At 46.0% G+C, this 22,303-nt stretch overlaps 1 protein-coding gene across 3 annotated transcripts in view; it reads left to right on the top strand.

Annotated features, from left to right (window-relative positions):
• The window catches only part of Tcp11l2 (t-complex 11 like 2), a 34,903-nt gene extending 16,732 nt beyond the window's left edge, over positions 1 to 18,171 (top strand). For all 3 annotated transcript variants that reach the window (XM_039079034.2, XM_006241174.5, NM_001017458.1), the window contains 4 exons: positions 8,296 to 8,477; positions 8,675 to 8,856; positions 12,288 to 12,460; positions 17,281 to 18,171. In XM_039079034.2, the coding sequence (XP_038934962.1) occupies positions 8,296 to 8,477; positions 8,675 to 8,856; positions 12,288 to 12,460; positions 17,281 to 17,525 (782 nt within the window). In that variant the 3' untranslated portion in view covers positions 17,526 to 18,171. The remainder of the gene's footprint in view (positions 1 to 8,295; positions 8,478 to 8,674; positions 8,857 to 12,287; positions 12,461 to 17,280) is intronic.
• Positions 18,172 to 22,303: the final 4,132 nt, after the last annotated feature.

Raw genomic sequence — 22,303 nt, 5'->3', positions numbered from 1 at the left:
TGGATTGTCTCAGGAAGTGTCCTGAGCACGTGTTAGTCTTCCATCTGCTCCAAGTATCTGAGAGACTCTTTTGGGAAGGCAAGATGAGCAAGCATGCGCTGCCAGATACACTATCGTGCAGCCACAGAGACCGGACAGGAGCTGGAGGTGTTGATGGACGGGATGAGGCGAGGCTTCTCTAAGCACAGAGCATTAGAGCAGAGTTTGCCAAGAAGTATGGGCGGGGTAGCCACAGGTTTAGGGAAAAGGACATTCTGACCACAGAAAGCTGCAAGATCAGAGAGCCTGAAGCAGGGACCTGCTTTGTGTGTGACACACACAAGGTAGATGTGACCAAAGGAAAACGGTAAGGGAAGGCGGGATGGGCTGTGGGCTGAGAGAGACGCAAAGGCCGAGCACATGGGAGGATTTAGAGCACCCCAGCTTTAATGAGAGTCTTGGAAGTCTCGATGGAGGAAGCAGCATGTGATTGCTACTTTAGAGTATGTCCTGCACGGTAAACAGACTGCAGAAGAGGGCAAGAGTTGTCAGCTGTGGTCATGGAACCTCTCAGACAACAAGAGTGGGGCTTGTTCCAGATAGCAGTGGTGGAGGAGTAAGGTGGGTCCTGAAGATTGAGGGCGCCTAGTGAAGGCTGGAGGAAGGAAAATGGAGGCACCGAGGACGACTCAGTAAATATGTTTAGACCAAGCATTGGCTCAGTCGTCAGAAGGGGAAACCGGGGAAAGGAAGGTGGGAGTTTTTGATACATACGTTTTAAGGTACGTTTGCTGTTAGTGTAGAGATGCCAGGTTGGTATGTGACTGTGAGAACGCAGTGTCGGGAGCCGTGGATACACACTGGGGCTCCTCAGCCTGTTTCTACTGTATAAAGCTAGAGAAGTGGGTAATTGACACTTAAAATGTGTTCTGTACATCCTAACTACTCTGCTTCCGTTAACTAAACCATCACAAGTACATGATGTTGCCTCCCACTTTCTACGTGGGAAAATGAGGCATAGAGAGGTTGACTGTGTGGCAGCTTATGAAGTATGGAGCTAGACTCACCCAGGCAGACTTGCAGAGTCAGTGCTCTTGCCGCTCTTAGTCATGAGGCCAGACAGCCTAAGGGAGTGAGTGTAGATCTGGAGGGAAGTCAAGCGGAGGGCATCCTGCAGGGGAAGTAGGGGAAGCTTGAGTGGACGTGACAGGAAGTTTTCAGTAGTCAAGAGAGAGGAAGGTCAAGATTTGACCGTTGGATTTGACCAATGAGGATTATTGGTAACTTTGATGGGAGCACTTTCAAATGACTGGTTTATGACTGGAGAGGAGGCAGACAGGGATGGGATTGGTAAATACCGCTTCCTTCAGTCCAGCACCCAGAGAGGTCTGTCCTGTTCCCCTTTATTTTATCTGTGTTACCCACAGATGAGCTTGAGGTGCTGTGGCCATCACTGGCATCTGTGTTGGTTGGGATTTTATTAGCTGTGATCTAAGGCTGTTGGGTGGTCTACCTTCCCCCTGGACCACCTTCCACAGACTGAGCCTTTCCATCACAATGACAGCATTGTAGCAATTGTGTAAACGGTGCACAATGGGTTCTGGTTTAAAAGGCTTCTATAAACTGGAGCACACCCAGGGCAGCCCATACATTGTGGGAGGCACATGAGCAATGATCATGAAACTAAGTGTGCTTTTATGCTTGTTACCAAGGTCATGATAGCATCTTCCCGCTGATAGCAATTTAGAGGCCTTTACCTTACCTCTGTAGGGCAAACTAAAATCTTCATGGGGAAATAGTGGACAGGAGGTTTGACCCTCCCTATAATTGGAGTTATTTGAATTTTGGGATGGGCTCCTCTCCACTGCTGGTGGTGATACCTTCTTTGTGAAACTCTTTCACTGATTGGTCATTCACGTCTGTGAGAGCCTGGCCCTGTTCCTCCTATTTACATAGGAGGAAACTGAGGTTTTGTTATGGGAGAGCCTGTGGATAACCCGGATGTTTCTCTGCTTTAAATCATGCGTCTTTTTCTTTTTTTCTTTCGGTTTTTCAAGATAAGGTTTCTCTGTGTAGCCTTAGCTGTCCTGGAACTCAGAGATCTGCCTGCCTTAACCTCTCAAGTGCTGGGATTAGAGGTGTGTGCTTTTTAACACATATCTGCCTCTCCTGGGACAAGGCACTGAGTGTCGTGGGGCATACTGCAGAGGGGTCTATGGTATCAGCTAATGGATGAGACTAGATGATCACTAAAGACTTCAGTAATCAAAGCTCCATGACTTCAAGGACTCTATTTTAGCTCCACTGGGAAAGGGATTGGAATTTAAAAAACAATGTCTAAGCCCGACTCTGTTCTCAGCATCAGCTTCCTGAGGCTCAGTGGTCGGGTCCTGTGTGCCTGTGTGTCCACATGCAGTCATGCCTTCAATCCAGACAGGTGCAACTCTTGTGAAGACTACTTAGCACGTGGCTGACACTAGTTTTGTTTATCTCAAATTATTTGCTTCTTCTTAAAATTTAGGTGACCTTATTTTCACCTCTCATGTTGACTTGGCTCTTTCCCACAGATTTAGGAATGGAGCAAGGCCAATTATACTTTGCCTAGCTAGAGAAATCTGGAGTGCAGGAAGCAGCGTGTATGTCAGCTGTTAATTATATCCCGAGTCACTCTGCCAAATAGTTGGTCCCGGCTCTAATATCAAAATAAGAGTCTCACAAGAAGTATTAACACAGGAGGAAGGACATGAGTCTTACCAGAGTTTGTGGTACACACACACACACACACACACACACACACACACACACACACACACACACACGTGTGTGTATGTATGTGTACATGTATTTGTATACATAGCACATATATTTTCTCTTCCTGTTGCCTGTGGGTCAGGGTATGAGCTCTCAGCTACCTCTCCAGCAACATGTCTGCCTGTGTCTGCCATGCTTTCTGCTTTAATGATAATGAGCTGTGAGCCAGCCCCCAGTTCCATGTGTCCTTTTTAAGAGTTGCTGTGGTCATGGTGTCTCTTCACAGCAACGGAACGTCTAACTAAGACAAAGTCTAAGCTAGATATTGTCATGTATGCCTATAATCCCAGAACCTAGGAGACAGGCAGGGCCGGAGAGGTGGCTCAGTGCTTAAGAGCACTGACTGCTCTTCCAGAGGTCCTGAGTTCAATTCCCAGCAACCACACGGTGGCTCACAACCATCTGAAATGAGATCTGGTGCCCTCTTCTGGTGTGTCTGAAGATAGCGACAGTGTACTCACAAAATAAATAGAGCTAAAACATCTACAACAACAAACCCAAAACAAAGCAAGCAAACAAACAAACAAAAGCAGGCAAAACAACAAAGCAGAAGGAGCACGCACTGACACACCTCGAGAATTGTGCCCTAAGGAAGGAGCGAGATGGTGGAAGCTGGTGGAAGCCGGGTCTCCCAAATCCATGTCCAAATTAACCTGTGACTTATCTCTTTCTGTGGATTTTTCCCTTTTGTGCTGTATAAGTTGGGTTGTGTTACACCAAACAGAAACCAACTAACTCTAGCTAGCATAGTGAAGAAAAAAAGCCTGAGCTGCACCAGGCAAGGAAATCAAGGAAAGCCAGACTACGTTAACAGATGGGTTAAGATTGCTTCAGACAAGGGCCATCCTTGAACACTCTGGTAACTATGAGTCCCCCAAAAGAGCCCAATGAGCATAAACTTAGCTGGGCTAACCTCTCGTTAGGGAAGTTGGGCCTCTTAGTTAATAATCTGAAAAGAAGACAAGAAAACATGGCAGAAAAAAGTAGTAGAAGTCATGGGTAAGGAGATGTTTTTCTGACTGAAAATTGGACCACTTATCTCGATGCCCCTGCCACAGCACTGCATGTTCTGTGTTTCTGCTTCCTGCTGCTCTGGAAATGCCTCCAGAGCCTGGGCTGTATTTGTTCATCTCGGAATGCTCAGGACTTGGTACAGTACCCATCACATAGGCGGTCCTCGGTACGTGCCATTGCACAGAGGAGCAAATGGAGAAGCTCTCACTGGTCCCCAGAAGACTCAGGGAGGCTGCAGGATTCCTCAGCCAAGGATCTTACATATGGAACCATATGGAACGATCAGGGGACCAGCTTTCGGGAGTGAAATCTCAGCATACAGCATAGAGAAATGCAAGCGTGCTTTCTGCTTTTCTGGACCTGTACAATTCTGACTATGTGTTAGCATGGCCTGGGGCATTTCAACAGCCAGACCCAAACCTGACCTCAGACTGATTAAGTTACAAACTCCAGGAGCTGGGAGCTGTGCCCAGAATGGCTGTTTTTCTTTTCTAAAATCCCTTAGGGTGATTGTAAAGGCCAAGCCACACTGCTGCTTTACTTGGAGATAACTAATTGGGCATTTACTATGTCCACTGTGAGTGAGTAAACTCGCAGGCTAAATGCTGATTAACCACCATACTGTATATCTCCCTGGATTTCCACTGTTTTCTCTGATGGCTATCTTTATAAGCAGAGCAAGCAAACCAAGAAAAGTGTTTGTTGCCGAGAAGAAACAGCTGAGATTCTGGGGTGCTGTGGCTACAATATAGGAAACAGCACCAGTCATAAGTTACCCCCGTTGAATTACCGGACTCCAAGGAAGAATTGCAGTGTGGTCTTTATTTTCTGTCTTGTTGGCTTTTTTAAAATCTGCGTCTGTATTTAGTCTGCTCCTCTTGGTAGCCGCTGCCTTATAACCTCCATCAAATGGGTGCTTTTATGAGAGCTGTGAAACAAGAAGCAATTTGCTTCTCATGGGAAATCTTAGAACTGGGTTCTAATGTAAAACAAAGTGAATTTTGCTCTAAGGCTGTCACAACCCAGTAGAAAAATTGCCTCTAAACCTATAAAGCCTTCTAGAATAGTCTTCAGTGTGGTTTCATTTGGTTCAGGATGTAAGAGATGGGGGAGTCACAGTTGGTGGAGAATCTTGTGAACAGAATGTAACTGGGTACCTCTAAGTCAGTGCCCTTCATCAGTGGTCGCCTCTGCCTGCCTCTCCCTCCGTGAATCATGGCTAGGAACTTCTGACTGCTCTGTTCTGATGGTAGGTGTCCTGGTGTTCGGCTGGGGTCAGGAGTCAGGGGTCAGGAGTGCCACTGAACATCCCAGAGTGGTCAGGACAGTGCCCCAAGCAAAGGGTTACCCAGACTAAAATGCCAGTGGTGTTGATACCCCATCTAAGTCAAGAGTTGAAACGAATCCATTTCACGATGACCTAAAGAGACTGCTTTGTGCTTTAGGAGAGCTGGGTCTTCAGTAAACAAGAAAATCTAGTGGCGACTGAGGCCCCTTGGGATAGTTTCCTGTCATCTTGTTTCCCTTAGTAAAGGTTGGTGGTGAATGCCTCTCTCCTCCACCGTCCGCTGTCTGCAGGAGGCAGCTCCACAGAGGCAGCCCGCGGCTCTTGCTACAGCACTTTGGACAGTTCAGTCAGGGGGATGGAGGCTCCCTGACCAGCTCCACCCTTACGACTTCTCTCATCCCCGCTTCTGAAACAGTCCATGCATGGCACTAAGAATTGTGCTGGGTGGCTGGATTTCCTGTTTTGTCAGATTTCTTACATAGTGTTCCTGTGGAGATCTGAATTTTCTTTAAGGGGATCTGCTGAGATTACACTCTTTGAAGCAAAAGCCCTAATTGGTACCAAAGCCAAATCCACATTCTTTATGTCTTTGAGATCACACTGTCTGAGGTAACTTTAGCGTGAACTCACACAGCTGATCCGTGACAGAGAACCTGGTTCAGAACACGTGTGCTTCAAATACTAAATCCAGTTCAGGTAGGGACAAGTCTCCCCACTCCCTCAGGTATCTGGGGAGCCAAATGGTGACGATCACAGTTGCTAACCGTTATTAGGCATCTCTTACTGCCAGAGTATGCATGTCTTGAATTCTTACCCCAGCTGCAGGAAGGGACTGTTGTCCTCTAGGTCCAGTCTGCAGAGGTGGAGGTAGAACCACCATTGAGGAAAGTAAGTTAGGCAAGGCACAGTGCTAACAAGTGGTGACAGGCTGACTTGAATAAGGCCGTGCTTCCAACTAACTCCCCCAGGGGAGAGTGTGTTACACACCCCGAGTCACGCCCGGATTGCTGTGATGTTAGGTTACCCTTTCTTGTGTGTTAATCAGCAATGTAGGTTTGACTCTGCAGTCACGTGCTTCCCCATGCTCTGTGTGGTTCTCTGGGCTCCAGGGCAGCAGGCTATTGCTCTCCAGTTCCTCTACTGGAAGGGGCATTTGTTCTCACCAAATCAATTGCAAGGAATCGGGGGGCTTTCTGCCTGCTTCTGTTTGTGATTTTAGAAACGGGCTATAGTGGATGTGGGTGGCTCCGAGTAGGGAGCCATTTGATATCTGCTGGGGTTGCATTTGATGGGGGTGCCACCACCATGCCCTGTCTCTGGAGAAGTTTCTTCTTAGCTTTCAGATACCCATCTTCTTTTTAAAAATGACATTTTTATTTTATGTGTATGGGTGTTTTGCCTACACACACACACACACACACACACACACACACACGCACGCACACACACACGCACGCACACACACACGCACGCACACACACACGCACGCACACGCACACGTCTGTGCACCACATGCTTGCCTGGTACCCATGAAGGCCAGATGCCCCTGGAGCTGGAGTTAAAGATGGCTGTGAGCTGCTGAGTGGGTACTGGGTATCAAACCCAGGCGCTCTAAGAGAGCAGACCGTGCTCTTTAACTGCTCACCGCTTCTCCAGCCCTTCACACACCCTTCCTGTTTTCCATGTGTCTGTGTTTGAGAGTTTACGTGAAGAAAGTGAGTGAGCTGACTTGGGTCTCCGAGAGAGGCACGACACTCACTGTCTGAGTTCTCTACCCTTGTGATCTCATCTAACTTGAATTGACTTCCTAGAGGCTTCACCTCCAAATGTCATACCCTGGAATTTGAATTAAGACTTCAAAATACAACATTTGGAAGAGAATGAAGACTCAGACATTCAATCTGTCATGGTGACTTGTTGCTTGATTCACTTGATCAGTGGCTGCCAGGGAGGAGGCCTAGAGTGAGAGAGCAGCTACTAAGAGGCAACGTGAGGGAGCTGTGTACTTCCTCTGAGGGTGGGGGGAAGAAGAAGAGAGAATTCAGGAGGGGTGTCCACAAATGTGACATTGCCACAGAGTGGAAAAGGAGGGTGAGATAAACATGGCAGTAGATTCGTGCTGTGTACTTCCTCTGAGGGTGGGGGGAAGAAGAAGAGAGAATTCAGGAGGGGTGTCCACAAATGTGACATTGCCACAGAGTGGAAAAGGAGGGTGAGATAAACATGGCAGTAGATTCGACAGCTGGTAGCTTTCAAAAATGTGAGGGAAGACTGTCACATCCTCTGACCTATACTTTGTATCTCAAGAAAGGACACAACCCTCATTCAGCTGCTCTAGATAGGGATATGGAAATGCTCCTACAAGGCGTCTATAGTTTCTGCATTTAAATGGTCCTCAAGGCCCACGCTGACTATCCCTAAGTAATAATACTTCTTTGCCATGATTGCTCTCCTCCTGGCCTTCACTCTCTCGACTGGCCTCCATCTGCCTCCCATCCTCTCATCACCTAGCCTTGCTCTCAGTTATCTTTCTAACAGATAGATCTGATTGTATCAGTTCCATGTTGGAAAGAGTTATGCAAGGAATCCTTCCTACCCATAGCCATTGTGTGTAACATAAATCTATTAAGAATGAAAATATGGACTATGGGAACATGAACTCGCCCATGGATCTTGGTAAAAGGATAGCTCTAAGTGGACACTCAGGTTTGGCACCCAAAGGGTTCAATGCATTGAGTCCAGCTCAAGGTCATTTGTGAGCGAGCTTGAGGTAAGCTGGTTTCTGACCACCAAACCAGTGCCATCAGGAGTTGTTCTTCTTTTCTCTAGCCCCTTGTGGACCAGAAGTATGTAGATGAGGGACAACTTCCAGACGACCGTCTGCTGTCGTGGTTAAGTCTTTGCGTGGTATTCTCATTGCTAGCACATCAGCCAGCCTTCTCTCCTGTGCCTTCAAGTACCACTGTGAAGTTCTACTTCGTGAGCACTCCTGAGTATCCCCTCTCTCTTGTTCCTCTAGAAGCCACTGTATTTATTCCATTACAGGCATTCGTTATTTATAGGTCTGTCTCTCCTTAAGGATGTAGGGCCATGGCTGTGTCTTTTCATTCATCCCCAGGACCTCCATAGAATCAATCCATCATGTACGAAGTATGAGCAAAAGGACTGCTCAGATAACTCTATGGCTTTTTTTTTGCCCCTAGATGCCCTCAGTCAAACCACGGAATGGCTAAAAGAGTCCATAGATAAAGAATTATTTTCTGAGACTGATGTAGCTCCTGGAGCTGAACACAGCTCCACACCAAGCCTAAGCCCTCTGACGGTGCTAAACAATTGTTACTTGAAACTCCTTCAGTGGGATTATCAGAAAAACGTCTTACCAGAGGTGAGTGGCTTTGTCCATCCCCCCGTGGGTGTCCAGTGTGGGATTCTTGTGTGTGACTTTGAGTCAGATGGTCTGTCATGTTGCACATGTACATTAACTAAAATCAGATTGAAATGAGAGTGTGGATATGCATTGCTTATTCTACATTTTCATGCCAGTGGGCTTCCCTTTCTGTTTGTACATTTTAAATATGCTAGACACTCATGACAGATGGACCACGGCTTCAGGAACTGACAGAAAAGCTCAATCAATTGAAGATGATCGCCTGCGTGTCCCTAATTACCAACAACATGGTGGGTGCTGTTACAGAAGGCCTGCCTGAGCTTGCAAACAGGTTAAAAAGGATCTCAGCTGTTCTGCTCGAAGGCATGAGTAAACAGTAAGTTCTTCATGTATGTACCTGCTCCCCAACACATGAACATTCTGCGTGTTTCCCAAAACAGGCAATGACTTTGCCCATGGGGACAGAACAGTCACCTCTGGCTTTGATGTTTCTCACACCGTCTCTTTCCACAGTGTCTTTCAGCTTCTTGAATATTCTAGATGTCCTTTCATAGGAAGGCAGAGGCGTGTCCCTTGACACGTGCCAGGATAAGTGTCGTGTTTCCCCTTTCGGTGGCACACACGAGAGCTTTTCTATGAGAGTGCAGTGGGAAAGCAGAACCGGAAGTCCACAGAGCCATGTGCAGAAATATTTTGTGAGAGAGGGTTTTCCGCTCTACCCTCCCTTTTTTTTTTTTTTTTTTTTGATGACTTCAATGGACCCAATGTATGAAGGTTTTAAAGCAGGCAGCTGTGTCTAACATGAGCTGAAGGAAAGTTTTGCTTTTGGAACTCTGTGTCCAGTATTGCTCTTTCATTGGCTGTTAGATCCCACGTGGATTTTTGCTTTTAGTCCATCCCGAGACACTGTCCACGTCAGAAGACAGGTCTTGTCAGTGTTTCAGTGGCTCTCATGTGGGTCAGCTCTCCCTGCTGATTTGCCTTTTGGGTGTTTTTAGGGCTGTGTCCTCTATTCCTGCCACTGAGGCGATGCACCTGTCCTCCCATCTGCTATAAAGACCATGAGCTTCGTGCTAAAACCTACAGTAGGAATCCAAGTGGCTTGGGATCCACACTTCTCATTTTGGGCTGAGGCTCAAAGGAGAGGGATTTGGGGCTGTATGGCTAGACATAGGCAATCTAAGTCTCAGCGCCTCTGTCTGTATGAGGCCCTACCCTTTTTGCTGACTCTCATACTGACCTGACAAGTACCTTAGTTTCCTATTTCAGGGCCCAAGACCCACCAAGAAACAATACCTTTTTCTGTCCTTGCAGACGGTCTCTCTCTGCACTGCCTCGCAGTGGGAACCATTGCTTTCCTGGAGTCTTTCTCATTAAGTGTTCACTGAGCACCCAGTGCTGCCAAGTGTTACTATGAAGTACATAGAAACAACGTGTAGGAACTTCAGAGGACAGGCTTTCAGATCAGGTGACCAGGCCAAGCTCACCTCTTTAACTGTCTTGTTCTGTGATTGAACAAGTTCCCGAGTCTCTCTGAGTGTTATTTCTCATGTGAATGCAGCATAAAAGGCTGGAGAGATGCTTGGTGGGATGAGAACCTGAGTTTGGATCCTGCAGCAGCCATGTAGAAGTCAAGCATGGAGGAACGTGTCTGTAGCCCCAGGGCTGGGCACGTGGGCAGAGAGACACAGATCCAGATGCTTGCTGGCCGCCCACCTGTGAAAATAGCTAGTCCCACGTTCAATGAAAGGCCCGATGTCAAGAAGTAAGGTAGAGAGTAGTGGCAGAAGGCGGCTGAAGTTTATGTCCCCTTGACATGAACACTCATGAGTGAGCACACACCACACCCCATGCATGCTTTTTCCTCTACTCTGGAGCTGCGAGAATAAATGATTAATGTGAGCCCCTGTCTTAGTTAGGGTCTTACTGCTGTGAACAGACTCCATGACCAATGTAAGCTTTATAAAGGACAACATTTAATTGGGGCTGGCTTACAGGTTCAGTCCATTATCAAGGAAGGAACATGGCAGCATCGCAACATCCAGGCAGGCCTGGTGCAGGAGGAGCTGAGTTCTACATCTTCACCTGAAGGAAGCCAGGAACAGACTGACCATCCTCAGGCATCTAGGAGGAGGGTCTCCAAGCCCACCCCACAGTGACACACTTCCTCCGACAAGGTCATACCTTCTAATAGTGCCACTCCCTGGGCCAAGCATATGCAAACCATCACAGCTTCTTGACGTAGGTGTCAGGCATCGGTATGTACTTGATGAGTGTTAGTTATTAATAACTGCTGAGGTGTTCATTCATCCTCCCTATAGTTTTATTCACCGTTTACTGGACATTTCACACATGTAGAACCGTTCCTTTATAGGAAGGGAAGCATTCACTGCCCAAGTCCTCGCCTTATAGATGGAGTAACAACATTCAGAATATAAACGAATAGATTAGATGCTCTCAGATCACCTGTAGGCCCAGATGTCGTCTGCGTGTGGCTTGGTGATATGTTACAGAGATGAGCAAGGTTTTGCTTTTATTGTGAATGGGAGCTTTGGCTTATATGGAAATTAAATTTTTCCTACAGCCTAAGAACTTGCTGAGTGAAAGCAGGGGAAAGCTCGAGCACTGCTCTAGAGGGGATTACAACATCAAAGGGAAAGCCTTTATCCAAACAGTCCACCCTTGGGCTGCAGAGTGCCAGAGGCAGGTCCAGTGTGAGTGCACACAGACTTCGGATAAGGCGGAAGACCAGGGACACCACACCACGCACACGCTTTCCTCACTCAGCATTGACTGTGCTCACACGACATTGTGCCAAGAGTTTACACTGGCAAATAGCAAGAACCTGGATCTGAACCAAGGTCATCACCGCGTCAGACCTAAGTCCCGATTTACTCCGTTGAGCGACCTGCTCTCACTAGGTCACCTCTCATCTCAGTCTTGGACTCAAAGGTTTGACAACGATACATAAGAACCCTTTGTGTAGGGAGATACCATTTCAGCTACTCTTACTAGTGCAGATATAACAAACACTCTCACTAACTCTCCCTTTCCTTATTGGTTCCATGACTTGCTTCTTAGTGGCTGTTTATAACGTCTAGTCTGTGTACTTGGAGTATTTGTTATTTACTGGAAAGTGGTAATGGGAAGTTCGATGCCTTTGGTCACTATCAGTCTACTATTTCAGATAATTTGGCCTCTTGCTATCTTGGTTGTTTTTATTGGTGTTAAAGATTTACTGCTATAGGCACAGGAAAATTAATTTTTCTACTCAACTTTATAAGCTCATTAAAAACTGTCTATGATATGGCTGAAAGCACTGGGCTGCTCTTGCAGATGACCCAGCACCCACAGGGCAGCATATAACTCTAACTCCAGCTCCAGAAGATCTGATGGCCTCTTCTGGTCTCCATAGGCACCGGGCATGCATATGGTGCACATAGGTACATCAGGCTAAACCCTCGTATATGTCAGATAAATCTTTCAAAAACATATATGAATGAGTCTCACTAGTGGGTTTAAAAAGTAAATGGCTATTTTCTGTCCCTTTTGCCAAACCTGTAAAAGTAGGGTTCTAACGTACACCCTGGCTTTTCTGTCAGATACTGGGTGCACAGTGCATGGTTCTCGGCATTTGAACTCTGTTGAGTGAGGGCATTGGCAGTTGGGAGAGGTGTTATTCTCTGTTCACTCTGATAAAGTCAGTTACTGTTGCTTCTAAGAGCAGACTGGCAAACATCTGCAATAAGTTAACGAATTCAAAAACTAAACCAGACTCGGCCTGATGCACTTTGTTGTGTTCTCCAGGACCTTTAACTTGAAGGAGGCCCTGAACTCTATTGGTGTTCAGACCTGTGCTGAAGTTAATAAGGCCCTGAAAGAGAGAGGCTCGCCCACCCTAAATGCTGAGGTTCAAGCTAATCTTGTCGGTCAGTTCACAAGCCTTGAAGAGAAGGACAATCCAGTCTGTGCCTTGATGGGTGAGTTCTTTATGTTTAAACCAGTTTCTGCTTCAGTTCCAGTCTGCTCTAACTTGCTGTATTTGACAATGTTTAAGTGCCAGTCATATTTTAGTATTACACACAGTTCTAAAGCATCAAGTCCTCTCCAGATTCTATAATAAAAACTTAACAAAAAACCCAGCAAAGTCTTCAAATGCCTGTGATACACTTGGAATTTTGTCTTATTATAGCTGTGATGAAACACCATGACCAAAGCACGCTGGGGAGGAAAGGGTTCATTTCACTCACAGTTCCATATCACAGTCCAGCCTCTAAAGCATTGGGGGCAGGAACCTGGAGGCAGGAGCTGATGCAGAGGTCATGGAGGGGTGCTGCTTACCTGCTTGCTCCCCATGGCTTGTTCAGCCTGCTTTCTTATAGAACCCAGGATTACCAGCCCAGGGATGGCTGAACCCACAATGACTGGCTCTCCCCTATGAAATGTTAATTAAGAAAATGCCCAACATGCTTGCCTTGGGCCCCATCTTTTGGAGCCATTTTCTCATTTGAGACTCCCTCCTCTCAGATGAGTCTAGCCCGTGTCAGGTTGATGGGTAGCCAGCACAGATGTTTAGCTTTTCCTTTTGGATGACAACTATTAAAGCATAAAGAGCTACTGCTGGTCCTACGTCCCTGTTCATATGAGCTGGGGTGGTACTTCATAGCCTGTCACAATGATCCAGCCCGCAGACGTTATGAAGGCAATACATGGTGGTGTGGAAATCCTGGGGGAATGCACCTCAAACCCACTCTGAGCACACTCACAGAACGAGGCTAACGGTTCTGCCGTGAGCATCCCTGAGATGACTGAGGTCCTCTTCTTGGTCAGGGTTAAATAGGTAGAAAGTGAAAGGCTGAAATTGGGAGGCTTCTCAGTGTCAGGCCAGGTTGGAGAGTTGGCGGTATGGAGAAGTTCAGGACTCCTGCTGTTGTTACCTGTGACTAGTAGAAAGGAGAGTTGTTTTTCTCTACAGCTGAGAGGGCAGAGGTGGGGCTGGCTGCTGACAGCATTATTGGATAGTCTGTTTCCACACTGCCATCTCAGTACCATCTTCTTCAAGGCTCAGCGCCTACACAGTAAGGTGGCATGCTCTACCACCCTCCTCCCATGTTTAAGTCAACCAGAGCTCAGTCTTCCCGCTGTTTGCTAACCAGTGATCTAGCATGGAGTCCTGTTGGCTGTAGGCAGCCTAGCTGTACAGGTTCTGACCTTGAATTGGTCATGGTGATCAGTGGCAAAAGAATTCGATCTTGAAATGTGCACTCACATCCTGGTCAGTCTGCTGACCCAGAGTATTAGGGAGAGAAGGGGAGACACGGTTCTCTTACCCCAAATCAGGGTGACGTTTCCATTAATGAGGACAAAACCAAGTGTCTTTAAGAGAAATCAAGTCTGGGAGGAGGAAAGAGTGTGGAATTAGAACGGACTAATATTCCAGGGTTAATCTATAATCTTAGCAAATACAGTGTCAGCATCCTGATAGCGTAGACACATTTTTTTGTGGGTTGGGGGGGCCCTGGAATGTTTTTTCTTATTCTTATCGCTGGGGAAATAGGGAACCAGAAGTTCAGGCTACTTAGGTGGGCCAAAGCCTCACCTTAGCCCCAGAAAGAACCAGTGCCAGAGTTCAGCATTGTAGGTGACAGTTGACTGAGACTGCTACCTAGGGGAGACAGTTGATAATGACAGCTGGCACAGTCACTTGCCACAGCCCTTACCCTTATAGCTCATGTCTGACCTCTTGGTCTCTTGAGGAACAGTTGTAATCTGAGCGCCTGCTCCTGACGGAGAAACAGACATGCAGGCTGCTGGCTTCCCACGAGGATGTAGACCTGTGAGCACAGGTCCATGCTTGCTGGCTGCTCTGTCCTCACAGTGCTTAGTGTGTAGATGGCATTTGATACACGCCATACAGTGCCCATAGCTAAGTAACTGACAGGGGCACACTTGGGATTCTTCCCTGCCTGTGGCTCCAGGGCTGGCACTCCTCACTGCTGTGATTAAGGCAGATCTGGAGCCAGGTGGCCTGAACTCAGTGTGTCTGTGCCCTGGATGCCATCAACTGGGAAGGGGGAGGGGCCGGAGATGCCTCTAAAAACCTGGTGAAGCAGCTTTCCTTCCCAGCTCTGCCCAGGGCAGCTTTGCCTGTTGTTCTGCACACTGAGAGTATGTTTTAATCTTATTCAAAGTATCGTTGCCTTAGCTACTTGACTGTCTTGAGTGTCTCTCTTTTGACTCTGGGAGCCAAGGACAGGCCTTTGGCTGGAACTCCACTTGGCTGCTTCAAATGAGCAAATGCCTCTGTAGAATTGGCCTAAAAACTTGACTGATCCGAAGAGGAGGCAGAGCCACCAGTGGGCATAATGACCATTCTGAAAAGATCTCACTTTTAGGCTTTCTTGTGGTAAAGTGTTCACATTGTTTTTGTGCTGAAGTTAGGCCTGGGTCTAAAAGAGCCACCAGTCGTAAGGAAAGGTCACTGGGTTTTTCGAATGATGAGAATGTAGCATAAATTGAGCACTTCGATCTTGGCATTCAGAAAAGGCTCTGCCGCCGGCGGCTTGTCATGGACTCTTCCTGTGCATGGCACTCGTGCCCTGCCATGCGCCTCACTGACCTGAGTGCATTTGCCAAGGGCATTACACTTCTCACCTTGCCATACCTTTGGAAAGTAATTATAATGGGAATTTTCTTTCAAGCCAAGCCCTTTACACACACACACACACACACACACACACACACACACACACACACACACGGAAATGTATATATCAATGTATATATACGTGTATATATGTATATACAGACATGTAACAAGTAGAAAGTATCTATGGGTTATCTTCTGTGTCTATGCATGCTCATAGCCATTTACATTTTTGAGAGGTAATTTTTTTCAGTAGCGCATGTGATACAGGACTAATTTCTCCCTGCTCAGACCCACAGATGGGAATGTATTATCTGTGAGTGCCTTCTTCAGGCTCCATTCCCAGGCTTCCATGGTTTGCAGTTTGGTATTTCATTCCTCTCTCATTTTTATTTAGTCAGGATCATTGTACCGTGTATCATCAGGCCAGGAATGCAGAGATAAAAAGACAGAGCTCCTCCCCCATCTCCACCCCCGGCCTGAGCTTCCTCTCTCAAGATAGGAAAACCATTCACACTGAGAGGAAGGCTGTAACCCGTGGTCAGGGTGGCCCCGGAAAGAAGCCACTTAAGACTCAGCATCGAAAGAGATCTGGACAGAGTGGAGTGGGATGGGATTAGTAAGAGGAAAATCCTGGCAACTTTGGAGTTCTGGGGTTAGTTCTGCTAAAGTGCAGTCTGTGGAGAAAGATGATTGAAAATAAGGGTTTTGTAACTGTCAAAAGCCAGGCACATGTGGTGCCTGTAAATCCCACTACTTGATGTGGGGGCAAGACGATCCATAGCGTAGCCACGTCGCATGCTTGAGGTTCATGACCTTTTCTCTGAAGGAGGGAAATAGAGGCTTTCATTTAATGTTAACTGCCTACGCTCAGTGGGCTGTGTTAATAGTAAACATTCTTATTTCTGAGGGTTTTGTTTCCAAAGCCAGAGAGAGCCCTTGGAGCTGCAATGTTGTAGTGGGTCTGATTGGCACTACTTTATCTGATGTGACCGTAGCCAAGTCCATGCCTTCTTTTGCTTGTATACCGTAGTCACAAGGTCAGACAGTGAGGACACAGCTAGGGTCAGTGCCTGATACAGTGCTGTTGGAGCAGCCCTTCCTCCATGTCCCCTGTGCAGAGTGACTGGATAACTACCCAACCAGGGTGCCTTAGAGAGTATTGTTTTTACCTATGTCAGAGCAACAGATATGAACTTCAGCTGTCTCTAGAAACCTAGGCGTGTACCCAAACACCCTGTATATTATGTTGAAAGCCCAGGTTTGCTGGGTTTCTGGTTTTTTTTTTTTTTTCTTGTCAAACAAAAAATTTGGATTTCAGTATGAAACCCCTGATTTTAAATTTTTTTAAGATTTATTTATTTAATTTATGTATACAAGTACACTGTAGCTGTCTTCAGACACACCAGATTCCATAGATGGTTGTGAGCCACCATGTGGTTGCTGGGATTTGAACTCGGGACCTCTGGAAGAGCAGTCGGTGCTCTTAACCACTGAGCCATCTCTCCAGCCCCTTAAATTGCTTTTATAAAAACAAAACCCCAAGGAAAAATGATCTTGGCTATATGATCGTGGATATTGGTCATTGACTTTTGTAAAAGATTGTAGCTCAGAAAAGCACTATTTTTTCTAACCAACCATCTCTCTGTAGAGGTTACCACTCTAGCCTGAGCACCGTTTATTCCTCACAGTCCAGAGGGCAGCGGAGAAGGTCTTCGCCTTGTCAGACTCATCCATGCTTCCATGGTTAGCTGAGGCTATGCCCGTGGGTCTTGGCTACCAGGAGCTGGGGAGGCATCTTGCAAGGCTCTCCTTAGAGCTAGGAGAGGGGTTTCTGCCTCTTTGGTCTCATCCTCGGTAGTTTCATCCTTATTTGCATGGATGTTGGAAGGCAAAGTGGATGTCAGTCGGGCATCCTGAGGCTTGGGCCTGCAGCTGCCATCCTGGCATTTCCATAACATTATGCATTAGCGAAAAAACAGGCCACAAAGCCAGTTCAGACGTGACAGATGACAAAGTACTCTTAATCCTTAGTGGGAGGAACTGTAATGCCACTCGAGCACAGGCAGGGGTAAATGGAAACCTTACGGCTTATTGCTGAAGGTTATGTACTTCTGTAATATAACAGGTAAAAATACCATTTTTTCCCTTTAGATAAACGGATCCAGTTGTACATGAAGAGCCTGCTCTGTCTTCCAAGCACTCAGAAGAGCAGGCCTCCTGTGCCAGGTGGCCTTGATGTCATTCAGCAGGAGCTGGAAGTGCTTGGCTGCCAGTATGCAAACATCGTGAATCTCAACAAGCAGGTGTATGGACCTTTTTATGCAAATATATTCCGAAAGCTGCTCTTCCGGGATGAAGCCATGGGGAAGATAGATGCTTCACTTCCTACCAACTAAAGAGAAGCTGGCCCTGGAGACCAGATGGAGGCCAGCACTTGGTGCACGGTCCATTTACACCAATGGCATTATAGATGTGGTACATTCTCAGCACTGTTCCTAGAGCAGTGTTAGACGAATCTGTGTAAGCTGGTAATGTTAGCACCACAGAAGGGCCACATACCCCTTTCGTGTCTAAAGCAGATAGTTTTATGAAGAAAAGTATTTTGTAATGAATTATATTGCCTATATAATACTGGTGTTTTCTTAAACATTTATATTGAGGTGTTTGGGGAGTTTGTATTGTTTTGACAGCATGTCTGTGTAACAGCCCTGGCTGTCCTGGAATATATTGCACATTTCGATGTGACTTGTTCATTCAACCTGAAAGGTGACTTTGTTTAAATACTTGATGATACTGCCATTGCCTGCAGACACACAATGTGCAAACATTTAAAAATACATTGAAGATGAAGGGCATTCTGCTTCTTTTTTGTTAAGTGGCAAAGTAAATTTGTGTCTTGGGTCTGGATGTAGCCGAGTGCATCATTAGGATTTTTAAGTCATAGCTCTTGGCATGTTTATTTAGTTTTTACTTAGACATTTACTTCTACTTTTGTGTCTTTCCTAACATGGTTGTTTTGTAATAAAAATTTTATTAAACAGAGGACATGGTAATTTTTTCATTCTTTTATTGCTAGCACATGTATCGTTCATACTAACTGCATCTTAAAATGTTAAAAAAATACTTCAGCATAACCAGTGCTTCTGTTTTCAAACCCATCTTGGCATCTCAGAGTGGAATATTGGGCATTTGTTTTTTCTTTTTCTTGCTTTCATTTTTGAGACAGGGTCTTAACTCTGTGGCCCTGGCTTGCCTGGGATTCAATATGTGTACCTGACTGACCTTGGACTCACCGAGATCTGCCTGCCTCTGCTTCCTGAGTGCTGGGATTAAAGATGCACTCAGTCCTTTTTATCATTTATTCGGGGATCACTCTGTGCTGCTCCTCAGAGCTTTACAGACGTGGTATCATTACTGTTCATTCAGTTAGTAAGCACCTCTGGAGCATCAAGGAGGTAGTACTCACTTCAACAGTAGAGATACTAAAATTATACCATAAAGATTAGCATAGTCCCTACACAAGGAGGGTGTGAAAATTCCCGAGACCATCTGTATTTTAAAACAAAGTAAGCCATATCTGTAAAATACCATGTTTCTTCCTCTCATGCAGAACCTGTGCTTATACTGAAGACATGAAGGGAGGAAGACTATTGAATGACATTAAAGAGGGCGGGAGTCGTGGGATGCAGGGAGGAGAGTGAGTGGGTAATGGTAGCATCTGTGTGATCAAAGTATATTATATACGTGGATGAAGATGCTATCATGAGGCAGGCATGGTGGTACAATCTGTATAGTACAAGTATCCAGCAGGCTGAGGTAGAAGGATCCCAAATCAAGGCTAGCCTAAGGTACAAAGACACTGTCTTAAAAAAAAAAAAAAGGAAAAGAAAAGGAAAAATTCGTAATGAAATCTATTATTATAATTCTCTTTGTAGACCAGGCTGGCCTAGAACTCAAGAGATCCACCTGCCTCTGCCTCCCAAGTGGTGGGATTAAAGGCATTTGCCAGCACCACCCGGCTAAATAACAAAATTTTTAAACACTCCAATAGAAAGAAAGTTGTGAAAATTAGTAAGGGCTATAAAATAGATTTGATTCGTGCTGGTAAAGTTCAACTCTCCCATGTGGAGGATAATTCTTGGTCTAAAACCTGACATGTGCATAGGAATGGGCCAAGAACCAACAGCATTGGGAGTGGACACAGCAAAGTCTGGCTGGACAGTGCACACAGTGGTGAAAAGAAGCAATGGGTCCAGGCAATAGCAGCCAAGAATGACGTGACGAAAGCAGGACAATGGCAAAATGTTTCTTGGGTGCCATACTCAAGTTTTGTTTTGTTTTGTTTGTTTTGTTTTGTTTTGGGTATTTTTTTTTTTGTCCTGAAAGGTTTGGAAATAATCACTGAATGTTTGTAACAAGAGAAGGTCACAAACTTAACTGTGGGAAAGTGTCTTAGTCAGTGTTTGTATTCCTGCACAAAACATCACGACCAAGAAGTAAGTTGGGGAGGAAAGGGTTTATTCAGCTTACACTTACACATTGCTGTTCATCACCAAAGGAAGTCAGGATAGGAACTCGCACAGGGCAGGAACTCGGAGGCAGGAGCTGATGCAGAGGCCATGGAGGGATGCTGCTTACTGGCTTGCTTCCCCTGGCTTGCTCAGCTTGCTTTCTTATAGAATCCAGGAATAACAGCCCAGGGATGGCACCACCCACCATGGGCTGGTTCCTCCCACCCTTGATCACTAGTTGAGAAAATGCCTTACAGCTGGGTCTCATGGAGGCATTTCCTCAAGGGAGACTTCTTTCCCTGTGATAACTCCAGCTTGTGTCAGGTTGACACACAAAACCAGCCAGTAGAGGAAGATAGCTCTTGAGGTGGGGCATGGGGGGGAACACGACTCCAGGTGCTGATGTAACAGTCTTGCTTGCGTGTGTGTGTGTGTGTGTGTGTGTGTGTGTGTGTGTGTGTGTGTGTGTGTGTGTGTACATGCTCACATGAATACGTCTTATAAGGAATAAAATTCAGAAACAAGTGGTGAAGGAATTTATGAGACTTAAGTACCTCACAGAATCAGTCTTAAAAGGGTGGGAGCTAAAGCAGTGTAATTAGGCAGGCATCCAGCCACACTGACCATTTCCGAACTCCTCTTGCTACTTTGCCTCACTGAAGTGAAAGCTGAATCCCCAGATACCAGCCTTCTCTTGAGTGAGACTAGACCAAGTACCCAGCCCTAAATGGTGAGGCAGAAAGGTAGTAGTTGTTCCTATCCCTGGGGCCCCACGAAAGAAATGCTCTTGGATAGAGAAATGGCATGAGGTGATCACTTTGCAGCCTGCAGCCTGCAGCCTGCTAGCTTCGAGGTGACTGAAGGACATCTGAGAATCCCAGCATATTGGGACAAAGAATGAGCATACTTTCTCTTCAGAGAATCCTGATGTTCTGCCAAGTAAGGTGCATGCCTGAGGAAGTGGCCTTCATGTTCCTTTTCTCATGAGAAAGTAACTTGGTTTTGATTATAAGAAGTAATACATCTTAAGAGTTGGGACTGCTGACAGATTTCTAAGTCTGCAAGGGGGTTTGGGTCACTTTGAACCAGGTAAACTATTGCTAGGGAAACAGCATCTGGTGAGAACTAGATACTGGGAAATCTTTATTCTGCTTCACCTTTTGAATAAACTGCATGGGCTGACTTGGCTGTGTACCCCCTGTGTCCTGTTAATGTGGCTCTATCCTTGGGACCCCAACGCAGTATACATTGACACTCTTGTTCTAATGCTGTTCAGGAAAAGTAGTGTAAGTCTGAGCCCACAAAATTCAGGTTTAAATCCACCCCAGCAATCCCACAGCTATGAGTTCAAGCCATCTTTTAACCTTCATGAACCAGTTACCCACCTCCCTTTCCACCAGACCTACTTATGTACCTCACAGGATGAGGCTCAAGCAAGATTTGTTTGAATGATAGTTATGGCTATTCCTGGTTGTCAACTTGACTATATCTGGAATGAGCTACAATCCAGAAATGGAGGGCACACCTGTGATCCAGATCTTGAGGCTGGAAGACACAAGTTTCTGACCTGGATTTTGACATGGAGATCTTGAGGCATAGTGGCCATGAAAAGCTTAGGACCAGACAAGGTAGTACCCACCCTTAATCCCAGGAGTCCCAGGCAAACAGATCTCTGAGTTCAAAGTCAGCCTGGGACAAAGCAAGTTCCAAATCCAGGCATGGTATGCACCTTTAATCTGGGCCACACCTCCTGCTGGAGGCCTACATCAGGTCATTGGAAGAAGTAAGACTCAATTCTTCACTTACTTGCCAGCATATCTGTTGGAACCAATTCTATAGAAGAGCAGCTGAAACAAGTACCCTCTTGGGACTGAGCAACCACTAGATTCTTGGCTTCCCATTCACAGCTGCCCATTGTTGGGTTAGTTGGACTACAGACTGTAAATCATTGTAATAAATTCCCTCAATATAGAGGGGAATTCTGTGAGTTCTGTGATGCTAGAGAACCCTGGCTAATACAGTCTGCCAAGTACAGCATGATGTAGCCAGCACACATTACTAGTAACTGTAATTTATGAGTCCTAAACCTCTTTCAAGCTTCAAGAGGTTTTAGTGTTTTGAGAAATGATGGCTAAGTGCTTAACTGCATAAGAACAAAATTTGTCATAGCTCATCAGAACCACGGCTCATTAGGCCCAATATTGTCATTGGCAGAGAAGACTCAAGGGTATAGAGAAGGCTGTGGTGGTTGTCCTTGATGGTAACTTCAAAGGCTGATGACAAAACTCGACATGCCCTTGGTTCATTTAGCAATCTTTAGTTTAACCCATGAGTTTTAACCTTCCACAACAAAACAAAACAAAAACAGACAACAACAACAAAACAAGAACAAAACAAAAACACCCTTTAATGATAAGCTTTCTCCAAAGCTGTCTCCTTTGCTTCCTCTGCAGTGAAGCCTCATTTTCACTTCTAAGCTTAAAGTGGGAGCCTCTTTAATATTTCCAGGGACTCAGCACATCACCTTATGGAGAAGTAATACCTTGGGACTGTCTCAGCAGCTAGTCTTGCAGATGTGCCAGAACAGCTGGATGTAGTTCTTGGTCTCTGGGAACATGATACAATAATTACCACTGGGTAGTCATCGTTTGGCGGGCGGATCC

This window comes from Rattus norvegicus, chromosome 7 (genome assembly GCF_036323735.1).
Source record: "Rattus norvegicus strain BN/NHsdMcwi chromosome 7, GRCr8, whole genome shotgun sequence".
Lineage (NCBI taxonomy): Eukaryota > Metazoa > Chordata > Mammalia > Rodentia > Muridae > Rattus > Rattus norvegicus.
The sequence above is the reverse complement of the archived record's forward strand: the minus strand, read 5'-3'. Positions and strand labels throughout refer to the sequence as shown.